The sequence below is a fragment of the Panthera leo genome, chromosome B4 (genome assembly GCF_018350215.1).
Source record: "Panthera leo isolate Ple1 chromosome B4, P.leo_Ple1_pat1.1, whole genome shotgun sequence".
NCBI classification, from domain to species: domain Eukaryota; kingdom Metazoa; phylum Chordata; class Mammalia; order Carnivora; family Felidae; genus Panthera; species Panthera leo.
The window spans coordinates 77,669,452-77,688,939 of NC_056685.1; the positions used below are offsets into that span (position 1 = coordinate 77,669,452).

Here is a 19,488-nt window from a genome sequence, read left to right on the forward strand (position 1 = left end):
CAGGATAATCTCCTTATTTTAAGTTCATCTGATTAGCAACATTACTTCCGTCAGTAACCTTAACTGGGGGGCCATTATTCTGCCTACCACAATGTACTAACTAGCAATCTTAATACAGAACAGGAGTTACTCTAGGTGGGGCTCAATAAAAGAATCACTTAGAAACCATAGCTACTTTGGAATTTGAGGCCCTAGCAGGTTGCTGAATAGTCAGAATAGGAAGCTCATGGGTATTTAGGAGCTCATGGCCACTGAGAGGAGGTCCGGAACAGCTGCACGAGTCCTTGCGGAACCTTTTTTTTTTTCCCCCCCTCGCTATAGCAGTCTGAATTCAGCGAGGAAGTCAAATTCATGGGCATTTGTGGGCCAGATTCACTGACAGGGTGTCTAAGGGACCAGAATTCAGAGACTTTGCTGGCTGAAGAGAAAGGAAATGAGATGGAGAACTCTTGGAAGTCTGGTCAGTAAAAGGGCAAAGTACAAGTTTGAAGTACAAGGTTCTGGCACACTATGGGTTTAAGGTGGCAATAATGTAGATCTTGAACTGTGGACATGAATGCATGATTGGGTGACTTGAGCTCTCTGAAATGACCGGGTTCTTTGCTTTTGGCAATAATAGCGTGTAATGTTAATTGTAAGAATACAGAGAGGCTTGAGTTTGAGTTCCTCCTATCCCACTTACCTCTTGTGTGATCTTACTTAGCCTTGATTTTAAGACTGTTGTGAGGATGAAGTGGGGCAATATACATATGTAAGGCACAATGCTAGGCGTATAGGAAGTGCTCAATAAATATTTGTTCCTGATACTCCCTGTGTCAACTCAATTTGCTGATCAGAAACCCTGGAAGTCACTTCTGTATTTGCTGTTTTAAAAATGGTTAAATGTGTCAGAACTCAATAATTGCTTGACTCTTTTTTGTTGGGGGTAAGGATGGGAGGGTGGAAGGGTGGAAGGATGTCATACGCCATGTCTGAAAACATCGGATCTTTAGGAAAAAAGATGACAGGGGTCTCTGGAAGTGAAAAGTCTGAGACTGACTGCAGGCATGGAGGGGCAGTTGAGTTGGGCAGGTCCACCACCCCACAGGTCCGGAGTGGCGCTGCAGGGGGCACGAGTCAGGGAGAGGGCTCCAAATGGACTCCACTGCCTGCCACCTTCCCCTTCCCCTGCAGCCTCCGAGGCTGCTTCCAGGAGCTGGAGCCATTATGTAAGACTCAGCCCTGACCCTGCCTTTTAATTTGTCCATTAACTGTAAGTAAGAATCTGGTCTGTTACTCAGGTATGGTTCATTCATTTTTCAAGGCTCATAACAAGATGTGCCTTGAAATTTCAATGTTTTAATGTGTATTTAACCCCCTTAGTTCTTTTTATCTTATCTAGTCCTTGAGGTAGGCACCCAAATCAATTCACATTTACATAGTGGGTCATTGTCAGTGAGCTAGGAGGAAGGACAGAAAAGAGGAGACTTAGAAACATTGCCTTTTCTCTAGTTCACTCTCCTTTCCCTCCTCCCTTCTTTCCTTTTTCTCCCACACTTATATAACGTGGTTCTCATGATTTTAATCTTTTCTGAGTCACAAGCTTCCCTGAGAATCTGGTGAACGTTATGGACCCTCTTAAGAAAAATGTACACTTACACATAATCCTCTGAAGTTCATTCATGGGAACCCTGGAAATCTATGGATAAGAAATCCTCTCTGCCACAAATAATGGTGGTATCAGAGGACATAATAGCCAACTGGTGAGGAATCTGTAACAAGCACAGACCAATGAGACTTGATATTCTTTACTTTTTTTTATGATTTTAAACAAACTTTTAATACACAGTACTTGAAATTTATGGAACATTTCGAGCAGACAACGAAGTAGAAAGACTTGTAAAAGTGACTTGCTATGTACCCATGACCTGGCTTCAGCAATGAACACTCACCTATGTTGTTTCATTATATCCCCACACACTCTCCAAATCCCAGACATCATATTATTTCATCAGTAAAAACTTCAGTATGGGGCGCGTGGGTGGCTCAGTCGGGTAAGTGTCTGACTCTTGGTTTCGACTCAGGTCATGATCTCATGGTTCATGGGATAGAGCCCTGCAACAGGCTCTGTGCTGACAGCATGGAGCCTGCTTGGGATTCTCTCTCTCCCTCTCTCTCTGCCCCTCCCATGTTTGCTCTCTCTCTCAAAATAAATAAGCTTAAAAAAAAACCTTTAGTATGTATCACTAAAGATTAAGGACTTTCTTTTTATGATATCACTACCATGTCACAATATTGTTATTATTTTTTTTAACTAACAGTTAACTCCTTAATACAATCAAATGTCCATGTAGTTGTTTAAATTTATGAGTGCCAGGGGTGCCTGGGTGGCTCGGTCAGTTAAGCATCTGACTTCAGCTCAGGCATGATCTTGCGGTTCGTGGGTTCGAGCCCTGTGTTGGGCTCTGTGCTGACAGCTCAGAGCCTGGAGCCTGCTTCTGATTCTGTGTCTCCCTCTCTCTCTGTCCCTCCCCCACTGCCCCACACTCTTATCTCTGTCTCTCTCTGTCTCTCAAAAATAAATAAACATTAAAAAACAAAAGATAAAAAAAATTAATTTAGGAGTGCCTTTTAATTTTTTAAATAGTTGGTTTACTTGAACCAGGATCCAAATGAGGTCCACACATTCACATTCAAGCCTGACATTTCAAATGCTTTGGCTAATGGTGTTTGACAGTGGCTCTGTTTTCTTTGGCAAGACAAAGAAAGTGGATGAACAATTATTCAGTGAATGTAGGCTGTGGTTAACCAATCTAAATTACGGAAACAAGTCGATTTTTCAACCTGAATATTTCAGGTGATTGACCTTGCTCTCCATATTTTGCTTTTATAGTTCTTAGAGTCATAAAATCAATTATGCCACCCTCCCCTCCTTCCTCTAGATTCCTGCTGTGTTCTATGTAATGCCAGGTATCTGTGGACAGTGCTAAGCATTGTAACCAATTGGTCCCTGTCCTTTGGATATTACAAACCTGCGGGGAAGCCAATACGAAAAATTATTCATATATATGAAGTTTTATGAGAAAATATATGATCATATGATAAAGAGTTCAGAAAACTAGTATTTATTCATCACAATTTTTATTTTATTTATTTATTTATATATTTTTTTAACGTTTATTTATTTTTGAGACAGAGAGAGACAGAGCATGAACGGGGGAGGGTCAGAGAGAGGGAGACACAGAATCTGAAACAGGCTCCAGGCTCCGAGCTGTCAGCACAGAGCCCCACGCGGGGCTTGAACTCACGCACCGCGAGATCACGACCTGAGCCGAAGTTGGCCGCTCAACCGACTGAGCCACCCAGGCGCCCCTCATCACAATTTTTAGATACTTACCACGTACCGGACATTATACTAGCTTCTAGGTACATAGTGGTGGACATAGGGACAGCACCCCCACTTCTGGAACTTACAAGCGTGCAAACTACTTACAGTGGTAAGCTATTGTATTGGGCTCTAAGAATATAAAGATGGCAAGTTGTGGCTGGTACCATCAAGAAATCCGTGATCTAAAAGGTGAGCTAGATAAACAAAGGACAAATCTAAAATAAAGGCAAGTTTATCCACCTAAAAGTTATTCCTTAGAAAGATCTTTACATGAGAGTTTTTAGAGCTTAGATAGAAGTGAAACTGACAAGCCTTGGAAAATTGACCCAAAGTGCCTATGGTGGTGGGGAAGACATTGATGTTAAAGATGTATTAGAAGGTTTTTTTTTTTTAATAATTTTAACTAATTATAAAATGTGAAAAATTAATATTTCTAAGTTAATATATTATTTTACATATCTGTAATCTTTTCAGTTTTATTGGTAAATATTTATGTATCACTCAAAGGTAAGAGTTATTTTTTCAATTAAATTTTTAAAATTATTTTAATTTCCGTATAGTTAGTTTCAGGTGTACAATATAGCAATTCAACACTTCCATAAAAAAAGATAAAAATTCTTTAAAAAATAAGCATAGTATCACCTAAAGAAAAAAATAGCAATTTCTTTACTATCATAAAAGATCTCGTCAATATTCAAATTGGCAATTGTCTCAAAAAATCATTTAAAAAATAGCTAAAAAATTATTTGTTTGTTTGAATCAGGATTCAAATAAAGTCTGCACATTGAGATTGGTTTTTAAACCAATCTCTTTTAAACTACTGGTTTACTTTCTTTCTCTGTCTCTGTCTTTCTCTTCTTGCAATTGTTTGTTTTAAAAAAGGGGTAGGAGGAGGGAGAGGATTTGTTCTATAGCTTTATAATTTTGCTGATTGTATTCTCATGCTGGTGTTTTTCCGTGGAACTCTGTTTCACTGTATTTTCAGTAAATTGGTATTTCGATTTAGAGGCTTGATCAGATTCAGGGACAATTTATTTGTTAAGATTACCTAATGGGTGGTGATATAGTCTCCCATTAGGAGGCATATAATATCTGGTTGTCTCTCCTTGTGATGTTAGTGGCTGTTGAAAATCAATGCAATCCATTAGGGATTGTGAAATGGTGATGTCCTAATTCTAACATTCCTTTTTCATTTATTCTTTTCTATAATAGGAAACTTCTCTCATCTCTTCTATGGTACTACTCTATGGCACAATTTATATAGGAAAGCTAGGATACATTTTTAACAGTTTCGAAAATAATGGGTTGGTTTGTTAGCATTCTTCTCCAATGGTGACCAATTAATTTTTATTTTTTATGTATTTTTTAACGTTTATCCATTTTTGAGACAGAGAGAGACAGAGCATGAGCGGGGAACGGTCAGAGAGAGAGGGAGACACAGAATCTGAAGCAGGCTCCAGGCTCTGAGCTGTCAGCACACAGCCTGACGCGGGGCTCGAACCCATGGACTGCGAGATCATGACCTGAGCCAAAGTCTGACGCTCAACCGACTGAGCCACCCAGGCGCCCCACCAATTAATTTTTAAAGTAACATTGTGAACTCATAGATTTTAACATATCTGATCTATTCAATCTGTTGCAGTTACTACTCTTACTGATGCTCAAAGTATCCTAAAAGGCAAGGGATCTCTTTAAGTTGACTCCCTAGTGGTCTATGAGTGCCTTTTAGTAGACAATGGTATTTTAAGAGACCACAGTCTGGGTGCTAAGGATACTCATTGCTACTGGCTGATCATTTTTTCTAGGGCTTTTGAGTGGACGGAGCTAGAAAATGTAAATTTATAAATTTAAAAACATTTAAAGATAAAAATGTATTCTATATTCTTGTTGACCCATCCAATTCAAAATCAGGACTGAATGGTTTTTACTTAACTTCTGTCCTAAGACTGTATTTCCTTTTACCCCTGCTGAGAATGCCAGTTCTCAATGACATTGAGAGTGACAGAACAAGTTGACATGATCACGAATATGTTTATCTCGCAATGCACAACAGCGTCAGAGTGATAGCACCAACACTCCCACCAACAGATAACTAAACGGTAGTTTAAGATATTCTTAAACTCTTTTTGTCTTAGGGTATATACCACTGAGGATGTTCAGGCAGCTTATTGTATTTTACAGTTACTTGGAATAATATCTCTTGGAATAGTTATGCCATCAATTTGGCATTTGCTTTCATTTGACTTTTCATTTCTGGGAATTGCTTTTAAAATTTTTAGTTGTTTTAAAATTATGTGAGATATTGGGGCACCTGGGTGGCTCAGTCGGTTGAGTGTCAGACTTTGGCTCAGGTCATGATCTTGTGGTTGGCGAGTTCAAGCCCTGCATCTGGCTTGCTGCTGTCAGCCTGTCAATGCAGAGCCTGCTTGGGATCTTCTGTCCCCCTCTCTCTGCCCCTCCCCCATGTGCACGCTCCCAAAAAGTAAATATTAAAAAAATAAAATAAAATTATGTTAAGATATTTACAAAATAAGGTATTTTCAAAGAAGTCTAATTTTCTGTCCTTTTCTCCTCTAACCTATTCCCTCACTCCTCTATGGGTAACTCTTTAAAAATTTTTTTCATGGTGGGGCAGCTGGGTGGCTCTGTTGGTTAAGCATCCAACTTCAGCTCAGGTTATGGTCTCATGGGTTCGTGAGTTCAAGCCCCACATCAGATGAGCTTGTGCCCCACTTCAGGATTCTCTCTCTTTTGCCTTTCTCTGCCCCTCATTGGATTCTCTCTCTCTCCCTCTCTCTCTGCCCCTTGCTCACTCATGCTCTTTCTCTCTCAAAAAATAAAAAAAGAATAAATAAACAACAGGAATTTATTTCCTAAAATTTTTTTCATGACTTATTCTTCCTTTATAGGTTTTTAAGTATAAGCATATGCTTATGTTCTAACACCCTTTCTTTTTTATATGTAATTTTTTTTAAGTAAGCTCTATGCCCAATGTGGGGTTTGAACTCACAACCCTGAGATCAAGAATCTCATGCTCCACTGACTGAGCCATCCCAACAACCTTTCTCTGATAAAAGTTAGCAAACAGCAAACAGTTTTCTCTACGTTGCTTTTTAAACTTAATATTATATCTTGGAGATTATTCCATGATAGTAATAATATGAAATTTTAAATGTCTATAAACTAAATTCATAAGTAAAACACTATAAGTATTGGAAGCAATCCAAGTGTCCATCGATAGATGAATGGATAAAGAAGACATGGTGTACACACACACACACACACACACACACACACAGAGGAATATTACGTAGTCATAAAAAAGAATGAAATCTTGCTGTTTGCAACAACGTGGATAGATCTAGGAAGTATAGTGCTGAGTGAAATACATCAGTCAGAGAAAAGAATACCATATAATCTCATTCATCTGTGGAATTTAAGAAACAAATGAATAAACAAAAAACCCAGACTCTCTCTCTCTCTTTTTTTTAAGTTTATTTATTTTTGAGAGAGAGAGGGTACAAGTGAGTGAGAGGCTGAGAGAAAGGGAAAGAGAGAATCCTATGAGGCGCAGGCAGGGTGGGGTGGGTGGGGTGGGGGGCAGTGAAAAAAATACATATATATGTAGACATTTGACTTTCATCTACTTCCCTAGAAGTTAGTCTATTCAAGTTGTCCTCAAGAACTTTTTTGAATCTTCTTATCGGGGAAATGGATTGCTTTATATTCAGAGTTGCCTCGTTTGAGGACATAGATGATAACTTGAAAAAGTGTTGGAACAGTAAGCTGGAAATTTGTTTTTTTTTTTTTTTAATGTTTATTTATTTTTGAGACAGAGAGAGACAGAGCATGAACGGGGGAGGGTCAGAGAGAGAGGGAGACACAGAATCCGAAGCAGGCTCCAGGCTCTGAGCTGTCAGCACAGAGCCCGATGCGGGGCTCGAACTCACGGACCGTGAGATCATGACCTGAGCCGAAGTCGGATGCTTAACCGACCGAGCCACCCAGGCGCCCCTAGTAAGCTGGAAATTTGAGCAGGATCTGGAAGATGATAAGGATTTGATGGAGAGTTGGGGGGGGGTGGGGGAACGTTAGATGCAGGACATGTGAGCAAAGGCGTGAAAGTGGGAACATGCAGAGTGCCCATGGGATCAGTGAACTTGGCTGGAGCTGCAGGTTTGATCAGAGAAATAGACTGACAGGAAAATCAGTTAAGATTAAAAAAAAAATAGTTCAGGGTCTTGATAAGGTAGGTGCCATTATAGTCATGATTTTAACAAAGAATTATTGAGCACCTACTCTGTGAAAAGTCTGTGTAGGGTGTTGGAGGAACAGTGGTGAGGAAGGCAGACAGGGTTCCTCCCTCAAGGAGCAGAGACATGTCATTACAGAGAAGCGCAGTGTGCAATAAGGGCTTATAAATGGGAGGACCTCACTTAGTTCAGATGAGGGAAGCCTTCCAAGGAAGTGCATTGAGGCTGAGATCTGTGGGATGATGAGTAAGTATTGGCCGCTGGTGGTAGGAGGTGGGGCTAGCAGGGAGAGGATGATAGTTCTAGACCGAGGGAGCAACACTTAAGGAAGAAAGTGAGTCTGGTTCCAGAACTGAAAACATGTCCAGTATGACTGAAAGGGCACGGGAGTGTGGCATAGAGTAGATGAGAGATGAGAGTAGATTTGAGAGCAATCGCACAGGAGGACCTGATAAGAAAAGGAAGCTATCTCCCTGAAGGCATATAATAGGCACTTAATACACGTGGAATGGATAAATAAATGCATTTGAAATTTCAAATGTGGACTAAGAAACAGTCCTGCCATGGGTAAGTGTAAGTAAATGAGCACAGGGTGCTTGTTTTGGAAAGAAGATCAGTTTGGTTTTAGACAACGTGGGTCTTGTGGTCAACATCCCAGTGGTTTGTCAAATACTGAGTCAACAGTCTCAGGCTGTAGTTGAAATTGGAAGACTCAAGTGAGGGAAACCAAAGGTAGAGCGCTCTTGCTTGGGATTTATGGTTAGAGGAAGAAGACAAGCCTTAGAATGAGACAGGGGAGACTTGATCAAAGGAGCAGGATGGAGAATTTCAAGGACAACAGGCTCAAATACTGAAGGGAGATCAAGGAGATCAGTCGACACTAAAAAAAAAAAAAAAAACATGTGGTTGACACCGCTTGCAAAATGCAGACATGCTATGCACTTGCACTTGTGGGGAGGTAGAAAAGGCGTGATATCTGCAGTCACAAGACCAGAGTTCATCCCACCTCTGCCTTTTACCACATTTGTGCCCTTGGGCAATAATTACTTAATCCTCTCTAAGTCTCGGGCTGTTCATTTATAAAATGAGAAAGAGAATGGCTGTCATTAAAAATATTTTTTTTAACTATTTATTTTTGAGAGACAGAGACAGAGCAAGAGCGGAGGAGGGGCAGAGAGAGAGGGAGACACGGAATCTGAAGCAGGCTCCAGGCTCTGAGCTGTCAGCACAGAGCCCGATGTGGGGCTCGAACTCACAAACTGTGAGATCATGACCTGAGCTGAAGTTGGTTACTTAATCGACTGAGCCGCCCAGGCACCCCTGAGAATGGCTGTCATTTTTGCATCTCAAAGTTATTGTGAGGTTCAAATGAAAAACGTATGTAAACCATTGTTTTCTCCCCCAAGGGTTGCAAAAAGGGTCTGGCATACATGTGGTACTTCAGTGGATGTCTGAATGAACGTATGCTTATTACTATGGCTACTTATTTATATTTCAACAGAGACCAGATGAAGAAGCCGTGGTGGATCAGGGTGGGACCAGTACAATTCTTAACATTCACTATGAGAAAGAAGAGTTGGAAGGTAAGAACTGCCGTTTTTTGTGGTGGGGAAAATAAATGAGAGGCAGCCTGGTGTGGGAGGAGAATTTTGCCATCAGGAGATCTGCGTTTGAGCCCGCTGACTCTTTTCTCACTACCTGTCAGACCTGGGGGGAAAACCACTCAATTTCCCTTAGCCTCAGTGTCCTCATCTGTTAAATAAAAGTAGGGATATTAATACAGAGAACAAACTGGTGGTTGCCAGAGGGGAGGTGGGTGGAGTGGGGATGGATGAAATAGATAAAGGGGACTAAGAGGTACAAACTTCCAGTTATAAAATAAGTAAGTCATGGAGATGAAAAGTACAGGGATGTAGTCAATAATATTGTAAGTGACAATTGACAATAAATATTGTAATAATGTTGTTTGGTGACAGATGGTGACTGCGCTTACCATGATGAGCACGGAGTAATGCACAGAATCGCTAAATCGTCATGTTGTGCACCTGTATGTTAACTGTATAATTAACTGTATGTTAATTATAATTCCATTTTAAAAGTAGGGATATTAATACCTTACTAGTAGGTTCTAATAACATGTGAGACAGCACTTTGAGCACTGTTAAGTCCGATAGAAATATTAACAAATGATTTCTTCTTGAGACTGTGAAGGACTCGGGTCAGCTTGTCAATTCCTGGCAATTGCCCACAAATATAAATGTAAACATGTACACAGTTTGTACAAGAAAATAAAATAAGGTAGTTTAAAAAATTCAGCTTGGTTATAAAACCCTGTTTTTGCCCCATCTCCAATGTTTCCCATTCTAATGATACCCATTTCTGCCTGGTGTTTTTATCTAACTAAGACAAGAGAAGACATACACCCCTATTCTCTAATTCACAGCACAGAACTGTATTTAAAAAAACCCAAGTGGGGATGCCTGGGTGGCTCAGTCAAGGAAGTGTCCCGTTCAGTTTTGGCTCAGGTCATGATCTCATGGTTTGCGGGTTCGAGCACTACATCGGGCTTTGTACTGACAATGCAGAGTCTGCTTGGGATTCTCTCTCTGCCTCTCTCTCTGCCCCTCCCCTCCCCCCTCTCTCTCTGAAAATAAACAGGCATTAAAAAAAAGCCCAGTTGAGGGGCGCCTGGGTGGCTCAGGCAGTTAAGCGTAGGGCTCTTGATTTTGGCTCAGGTCACGATCTCACAGTTCATGAGATGGAGCCCCACATCTGACAGCACAGAGCCTGCTTGGGATTCTCTCTCTCCCTCTCTCACTGCCCCTCCCCAGCTCACATGCACGCTGGCTCGAGAACACACACATACTCTCTCTCTCATTCAAAATAAATAAATAAACTTAAAAAAAAAAACCCAACTCAAGTGCAAGGGAAAGGAGAGGGGTTTTTATTGATCTGCTCTGTCTAGTTTACCTTATTAAGGCTCCTTTTTTTTCCTGTCCCACCCCTAGATCCCCGCATGACCATTGGTAGTGCCCTTCCATTTTTCTTTTTCCCATAGGACCTGGTTTCCTGATAAGTGGTGATGTTCGGTTTTATTAGAGAAAGGCTTGTGTCCAGTATAGCTTTAATGAGAACCCACATTTGGCTCAAAAACCTTTGTTAGGTCTCTGCAGCGTCCCCTGCAATGTGGAAGACTATGATACAGCAACTTTCTAATGACTGAGACAGCATGTAAAATGTTCTCTCTGTACTGCTTGTTCCCGTGACTTTTTTTTTTTTTTCATCAAAGTTGTGTAATCCTCAGAGAAAACTTGTCCTCTGGATGGGGAGAGTGAGAGCTGTAGAGGCTGACTCAGCCTCTGGGTTTGTTACCATGAGAACTTATGTGGGTGGCTCCTGGAGGTCAGTGGAGGTTGGACATATCAAGGTCAAGTTTTCTAAGTTATTTTTGACCAGATGGAAGAAGAGCCAATGTGGGTTTCAGCGACCGGGAGAAAGTGGAGAAGGGGAGGGTGTGGAGGTGAGAGGCTGACATGTGTTGAATGGCCCTCATGTGTTAGGCATTTGATGAGGCACTTCGTACCCGTTGTCTTTTTCATCTTCACAGCAGCCCCGGTGGGTAGGTATCATCCCTATTTTACAGGTGGAGAAACTGCTCAGGGTCATTTAGCCTCATGGCGGGTGAGACTGGGCTGGAATACTGCCCTTTCTATTCCAGCACACGGCCTGCGAGGGAGGCCAGCACTCAGCATTAACGCAAGGAAGGACAGTACTCAGCACGAGCCCCCCAGCCTCGACGTCTTGTTCCGTCACATACACATTTTTATATGGTATAAACATCATAGGGAATCTCTCTCGTTGCCTCACCCCTCCCTCAGCCCTGATAATCCTGTTGCCTCTCTACCCTCTCACTGCACCGTGAGAGCGCTGTTGTTCTCCGTTCAGCTGTCTGCGCTCACCAGACCTTTGCCCTCAGCAAGGAGGTAACCGTTGATGAACACTCTTGTCTGCCTGGGAGTAGAATAATAAACATGACCAAATCCTCTTGGATCCTGAGGACCGGGTTCCACTCACAGAGGTCAGCTGAGTAATTGGCAGTGGGAGCATCTTCTCCAGACGATATCATCTATTCCTTATGCACTCACCATTTTGCTCTAAAAGAAAGCTATCTATCATGTCATTTCTAAGGGATAGTGTCTTGGGAAATGGTCCTTTATACATAGAGCTTTTTGAAAACTAGAATCTTATCTTAGCACTTTTTTAAAAAGTTTATTTGTTTTTATTTTGAGAGAGAGAGTGTGCGTGCACGCGGGGGAGGTGCAGGGAGAGAGAGGGAGAGAAGGGATCCCAGGCAGGCTCCGCAGTGCAGAGCCCGACATGGGGCCTGAACTCACGAACTGTGAGACCATGAGCTGAGCTGAAACCAAGAGTTGGACACAGCCAACTGAGCCAGCCGGGTGCCCCGTTAGCACTTTTTAAATCAAACACTGTTGGCAAATGGAGGACAAATGGTGCCCACTTCTCAGGCTCTTGAACAGCTCGGGAGAGGGAGCCGGGGTCTGCTATAAGCTTGCTCATGCTGTAGGCTCTGCCCTGACTGACTGTGACGGAGGCCCTAGGACTCGGGCTGCACTTGAGTGCTGTCATCTCGAAGGCATGAAATAAAGTCAGTCCCACTTTGATAGAAGACAGAAGTAAATTGTGTTCCACTTCAATGTGTATGCCGTGATACAGGCTTCTGTGGCTGCAGATTAATCTCTGGGTCTTCTTTCCCCTTAATTTTCTACCTTCTGCTCCACATCACATAAATCATTCCCTCACCCTTTTTCAGAATTACTTCAGAGATTTAGTCTTGGGATGTCGCTACAGACTTTGGACGTGTGCGTCTTTTGGCGTAAGCTAATTCCATTAGTAGGAGAAGGCACATTAAACCATGACATTGATTCTTTTTATATACGAGAAGAGTCCAAACCAAATATTGGAACGGATTTCCAAAGATAAACTCAATGAAGAGCAGTAGTCGTCCATGATGTGCTCCAGTGGACTGTCCCGCCCCCAGAGGGACACGGAACATTGCTTTAGTTACAGGAATAATGGCTTTTTCCATTTTTCCTGACGGATCATTATTCCTGATTCACTACTAGACTTAAGGATCCTAGAACAGGTTTAGTGTCCTCTAATAAGTTTGTAACAGAGGTAGGAGCCTTTTGATCCTATTTATAAGTTAAAAAAAAAAAAAGGCTTGCATCTGCTTCGCATGTTAGATTCCCCCCTCTGGTTATTGACTTTGAGTCATCCTCTAGCCCAGGGGGTGGAACAGTCTCTGTATGTGCTAATGAGTTCTGCGTGGGCACTGGCCAAACAGTGTGTATGACATGCCCTCTGTGTTGGTAGGCCTGGTCTCCATCCGCAAGGTAGGTCACAGCTGTGACTTCTGTCCTGCTCCACACGATGCAGCACCAGTCCACTGACGGTTACTCTCTGTACGTGTATACATACTTATTTTGGGGTTGTTGGAGGGGAGGTGGGTTAAGTGGGTGACGGGCATTACTCTTGAAGCCAAGACTACACTGTACGTTAACTAACTTGAAAATAAACAAATAAAATAAAAAATAAACACACTAACGTCACACCTTTCCCATAAGTCTTTCAAACGAATACTTGTATTTGCATACAGATAGCCCCCTTTGCACCTGGGTGGCTCAGTCAGTTGAGCATGTGACTTCGGCTCGGGTCATGATCTCGTGGTTCGTGGGTTTGAGCCCTGCATCAGGCTCTGTGCTGACAGCTCAGAGCCTGGAGCCTGCTTCGGATTCTGTGTGTGTGTGTGTGTGTGTGTGTGTGTGTGTCTCAAAAATAAATTTAAACCACCATAAAAAAAAAAGTAGCCCCCAAAGAGTAGATTTAGAAGGTGGAGTCTGGGTGAGTTGGTCGGTAGGTAGCGGGAAGAAGACTGTGGATGGGAAAGCAGTTGAATGGCCAGCAAACTGACCATAGGATTCGTTTAGTGAAGTCACCAGACTGCCAGAGTCCAGTTAAATGGACTAGATTTTATTGACTCTGTGTTCATTTCCTAGTGTCCATTTGTTTGTCTTCACCTCTGCTGATCTCACCCAGAAAATCCAAGCCCCTGTTTCAGAGTCCTCAGCCTAGAAACTGAGGCCTGATTTTCTGACAGCCGCTTGGCCCTTCTTAGCTCTGACCCCTGCTGGGGCTTGTTTTCATTTCCACCTGTCTCTGGCATTTTCAAAAGGTAGGCACTGTGGTTGGTTAGTGTTTGTGAGAACTGATCGGACCAAAACAATTCTTAGAGAAACAAGAGTCTTCCTTCCCTAAGATTTAAGCTTTACCTTCCTACAGAGGCGCCAAAGGCATCTGAAGGGTGTCTTCCCCACTATCCTCAGACTTGCCTAGTGGGAATTTTGGATACCAAGCAAAACCATGCATCACTCGCTCAACATTTACTGAGACTCTGCTGGAGTGCCTTTTTGCAGCAACAAGTAAGAAGAGTGGGAACAAGTGAACCATCTTGGCTTCTCCAAAAATGACCTTGCCTGAGCCTTTCCTAGTTTGGACGTAGAACCTGGACTGGACATGAGAAGTCATTTGATCCGACCTCTTTGTTTTACTTTAATAATGACAGCAAATTCACCGAGAAAATGAGATCTGATAAAACAGGTTCTAACACCTAACCACTGCCCCTCAATTCCTATTTAGAATGTACTTAAAATTACATAATACTAGCAATACACCAACAAAAGCCCCCAGTGGAAGTATTTAGAATGTGCTTAAGGAGAAGTGGGGGTCCTAGCCTGCCCAATAATCCTCTGGGGGAATTACTGGGAAAGGAAGCTAATGGTTGGGATGCCTCTGTTGAAGGACTGAGAGTCACCCCTTGGTGAGGCTTTTCTTCACGCAAGCCAAGCTCGACCTGGACACAGTTTTACAACACGTAGGTCACTATTTTATTTTTTATTCTTGTTAAAAAAATTTTTTTGAAGATTTTATTTTTAAGCACTCTCAACACCCAACATGAGGCTGAAGCTCATGACCCCGCGATTAAGAGTTGCACACTCTACTGATGGAGCCAGCCAGGCAACCCCCTAGGTCACTATTTTAGGGGCTGGTTGAAGTGGTTCTCTAGGATCTAATTATGCTTTTCACTGCCCATGGGTTCTTCATGATCTGTCCCTGCCTGCCTCTCTGACCTTTTCCTCCTCCTCTTCTTTCCTCTTTCCTCTTGCTCTGGCCCTACTGGCCCTACTTTGGCTTTGGAATTTGCACATTCCCACTGTAGAGCCTATGCACTTGATCTTGCCTTGTCCTGGACTGCTCTTCTCATGGCCTCTCCTCATCACTCAGATGTCGCCTGTGATCATCTTAGCTACAATCTCTCTTCTTCATCCTACCGTCTACCCCAAACCCTTCAGCATGTTTTTACTTGGGATAATTATCAATACTTGAAATAATATGTTGTTTTCATGGTGTCTGTCTCCCCTAACTAGAATCTGTGTCTTGAGGACAGGGACCTTGTACTTTTTGCTGTTGTATCCCCAGCCCTTGGGACAGGACCTGGAACAGTTATGTGACTCCAGCCCAGGTCGGTCTCAGCGGTATACTACGGGGAACTAATTAACATACTACAGTGGAACATTATTAGTTAACAGATGGTATTTTGTTGAGATGGCATTCAACTTAGTCATTTTCACATTTTATAGTTTTCACTGACAATGTCAGAGGTTTGGAATCCCACATCTTAGCAGACGACTTCTTCTGGCTCTGTATTTTTATTTCAATAAAGTTACGAGGTGACTACACTATGTTCGGAGATCTGCCTGTCAGAAATGTCCTGAGATGTGCATGAGTCAACACAGGATTGCCCTGAGACAGGATGAGGATGGGAGGTGTGATTCCACTGGATACTAAATATTTTATCCTCCTGCCTCTCAGCATTCAAATAAATCTCTCATAAGCTTTCCCTCCAGTACTGTTCCTTTTTTTCTTGAAGTATAGTTAACATACAGTGTTACATTAGTTTCAGGTACACAATGTAATGATTCAACAGTTCTGTACAGTACTCAGTGCTCATCATGATAGGTGTGCTCCTTAATCTCCATCATCTCCTTCACCTGCACCACCACCTCCCCTTTGGCAAACACTAGTTTGTTCTCTGTATTTAAGAGAGTGTGTGTTTGGTCTCTTTCTTCTTTGTTCGTTTGTTCTGTTTCTTATATTCCGTACAGGAGTGAAATCATATGGTGTTTCCCTTGCTCTGTCTGATTTACTTCACTTAGCGTTATATACCCTTTAGGTCCATCCATGTTGTTGCAAATGGCAACATTTCATTCTTTTTTATGACTGAGGAATATTCCATCGTTTGTATGTAAATCGGTATAGCCACTGTGGAAAACAGTATGGAGGTTTCTTCCCCCCAAAATTAAAAATAGGATTACCGTATGATCCGGTAATTCCACTACTGGGTATTTACCCAAAGAAAATGCAAACACTAATTCAAAAAGATACATGCACCCCTATGCTTATTATAGCATTATTTACAAGAACTAAGATATGGAAGCAATCCAAGTGTCCATCCAGAGATGAATGGATAGAGAAGATGTATATATAATCCTGTTTCTTTTTATTTTTCTTTATCGCTTTGGAATTTGGAAGGCAGGAGAGGTTAAAGAAAAGGAGGGAGACATAGAGAAAGGACTGTTAGAGCTGCACTCAAAGGCATGTTAACTCCACTTGGAAGTGGAGAGCACTTACTGAGGAACCCCTAAAGAAGTTGAGCACAGTCTTAGGAAACCCCATTGCTATGGAAAGAAGATGAAGAGTTGGTAACTCTTTCCATAAAGTTCCCCTATCCAGGAAGTCTTCCTGGATTAAGCTCTACATTCTCAGGTTGGCTTGGACCTTCTCAATCCTCTCATGCTTTGGTGAGTTTTTCTTCTACCCTAAACACATTCACTTTGGTGACACATTCCTTTTGTGGCTCCTTTCAGATTAGAGGCCCTCTTAGGTTAGATTTTGGACTCCTGAGAAGTTATCTTCCCGAGAGAGGCTCTTAAGAGATGTTCCGTTTTCTGTACATTTGTGCAGCAATGGCCATCTGTAAAACACTGTGCTTTGTTATGTGAGGGATTCCAAGAGGAAGAAAGTCTGACCTGGGACCTTGAGAAGCCTGCAGATGAATAGTGGGCGGTATTAATTCTAGTTCAAGGCATAAAATAAGTGCATGAGAGAATGTTAGCCAAGGGCTCTGGGGATTTAGAAGGAGACAGCACATCTGATTGGGGAGATCAGGAATAATAGCAGGAAGGAAGGAAGGTGCGTTTGCTGTGAATCTTGTGGAGGTGAGCCAAGTCCGTGTCTGGAAGGCATTGGCACATTTGTGGAATAGCAGGTTGGTTCAGGTAAAGAACGTGAGATGGTGGCAGGTGTAAGCATCTGAGGCTGTGGAGAGGAGACAGGGTGTCTGGGGTGGATGCAGAAGGGGTACATCTCTAGACCTGCACCCCCCACCTCCAGAATGTTTAAATGAGGTGACCGTGTGTGGGATTTCCACTTGAGTCTCTCTTGAGCTGATCACTCAGTTCTTTTAGAAGCCCCTTCCCTTTCTTTTCCTAGTGAATGCACGATTTGTCCTAGTAAGGAAACGACTAGAAAGGAGACTGGGGCCTGAGGGTCCTGGCTGCACAGAAGTGAGCTGTGATCAGAGCAGTGCTTCAGGAAGACTCATTTGTAGGAATGAATCGATGTGGGAGGCAGGAAAGAGACTCCTGCTGTTGTCAAAGTGGGAGGAGAGAAAGCCTTGACATCCCTAATCTGGAGGATGTAACACTGAGGGGCATGGGGAATAGCTCTGAGGTTTCAGGCCTGGAAAGTGGAGAGAATGGTGATGCCATGAACAGAAACATGGAAGAAATGGGTATGAGCCTGACTTGAAGTGGAGGATCATGGGTTTGCTTTGGGCTGTATTGAATTGCCATAGATAAAGATTTGGGTGTTGTTTGAAGAAGTAAACTTTCAAATCGTGAGAGTAGATGCCAATAGAAAAAGGGAAGGGCCCAAGACCAAAACCTAGGGATTTTTCCTTTGGGGGATTGTGGAAGGGATGGAGAAGCATAGTCAGAGGAGTGCAAATGAGCAAGGGAGGGCAGGGGTACAGGAGCTAAGGGACCCTGGACCATCCAGGAGAGGAAATAGTCTAGGGATTTGGATACCAGGATAGCCTGGCACATGGTGGGCTCTCAAGAAAGGCTTTTGAGAGAGACATAAGATGATAGAGATTTGGTGATTAAGTGGTCCCTAATGAGGACACTTTCAGTGGAAAGTAGCCACATGTAGATGCTATGGAATAAGGAGATGGTGAGGAAAGGGAGCTAGGTGGGTAGACTGCTCCCGACAGTGGTTTGATGGAGAAGGGAAAAGGACAGGTAGAAGCTTAGAGGGTAGCACCATATTGGGAAACTTTCTTTTTAAGATAGGAGAGACTTGGGGTACCTGGCTGGCTCAGTTGGTAGAGCATGCAACTCTTGTTCTGAGGGTCATGAGGTCGAGTCCCACGTCGGGCCTAGAGTTTACTTAAAAAAAAAAAGAGAGAGAGAGACTTGTAATCAAGAGAAAGCTGTGGAAGGGGTAGATAGAAAGGAGAGACTGGGGATAGCTGATGGAGTAGGACTCCGGATGCATGGGAGGCCACGCTCATTAGCCTGGCAAAGAGGAGAAGCTGGGGGAGAAAGCAAGCCAGGCTGAGATGGACAGAGGTCACATGAGACAGCCTAAGTCTTCTTAGTAACATATGAAGTGAGGTCACCTGCTCAGAGGGAGGAAGTGTCAATCAGGCTTGTGGAATTGAGGACAGTGACTGAAGATTGGAATGCTTCTGTAATGGAAGAAGCAGGGGATCAGTCTGGGATCTAGAGTGCCAGTGGCAGTAACTGGGCAGCACTGGGGGGAAGACTAAGGCTCTGCGTGTCAGGGGTGGTAGCATCCCAGGAGCTACTGATTTTGCGCTTCAGGCCTGGCAGGAAAGCAGGGAAAGCCAGTGGAGGTGAGAGAGGCCTAGAAGTCACGAGCAGAAAAAAATATTGCCTATAGAAGGAACAAGTGAGTAGAAAAGGAGGACCTATGCAGGTATGCTGCGGGATCACTTGTTTTCTCACCTTCTTCTCTTTTTGTACAATATTTACTCTCTCTCCCTACAACCCCAGACTCGTGCTTCTTATGATTTGTAACTAGTGTCTCACTTCTATTTGAGCTTGTTTATTCTACAACGAAGGAGAAAAAAAGTAATGGAACCTGGTTCTAGAATGTATTGACATCGTGTTAAGCATTGTACATACATTATCTTATTTACTGCTCATAAAAACCCTCTGAGTTTATTTTTTTTTTTTTAACGTTTATTTATTTTTGAGACAGAGAGAGACAGAGCATGAACGGGGCAGGGGCAGAGAGAGAGGGAGACACAGAACCGGAAGCAGGCTCCAGGCTCTGAGCCATCAGCCCAGAGCCGGATGCGGGGCTCGAACTCACGGACCGTGAGATTGTGACCTGAGCTGAAGTCGGACGCTTAACCGACTGAGCCACCCAGGTGCCCCATAAACCCTCTGAGTTTAAATAATAAGCTTTTAGTATTATTTTTTTAAAAACAGAGAGAGATTAAATAACTTGTTCCAGGTTACATGGTTAGTGAATGATGTCGTCAAGTGTAGGACCCAGGCAGGTTAACTTGGGCATTTAACCACTTTTCTAAACTACCTCCCTTCCAAGACTTGCTGCGGTTGTCAGAGTGACTGTATTGCTTTTTTCCAATTGCTCAAATTGTCATAACAACGACTAGCATCTGTGTTGACCTTTATGGTT

General features: G+C 42.8%; 1 protein-coding gene across 3 annotated transcripts in view; it reads left to right on the top strand.

The window, feature by feature from the left end:
• Window positions 1-19,488, top strand: part of SLC4A8 (solute carrier family 4 member 8) — a 79,603-nt gene that overhangs the window by 5,324 nt on the left and 54,791 nt on the right. For all 3 annotated transcript variants that reach the window (XM_042946582.1, XM_042946583.1, XM_042946584.1), the window contains exon 2: window positions 9,122-9,203. In XM_042946582.1, coding sequence (XP_042802516.1) covers window positions 9,122-9,203 — 82 coding nt within the window. The remainder of the gene's footprint in view (window positions 1-9,121; window positions 9,204-19,488) is intronic.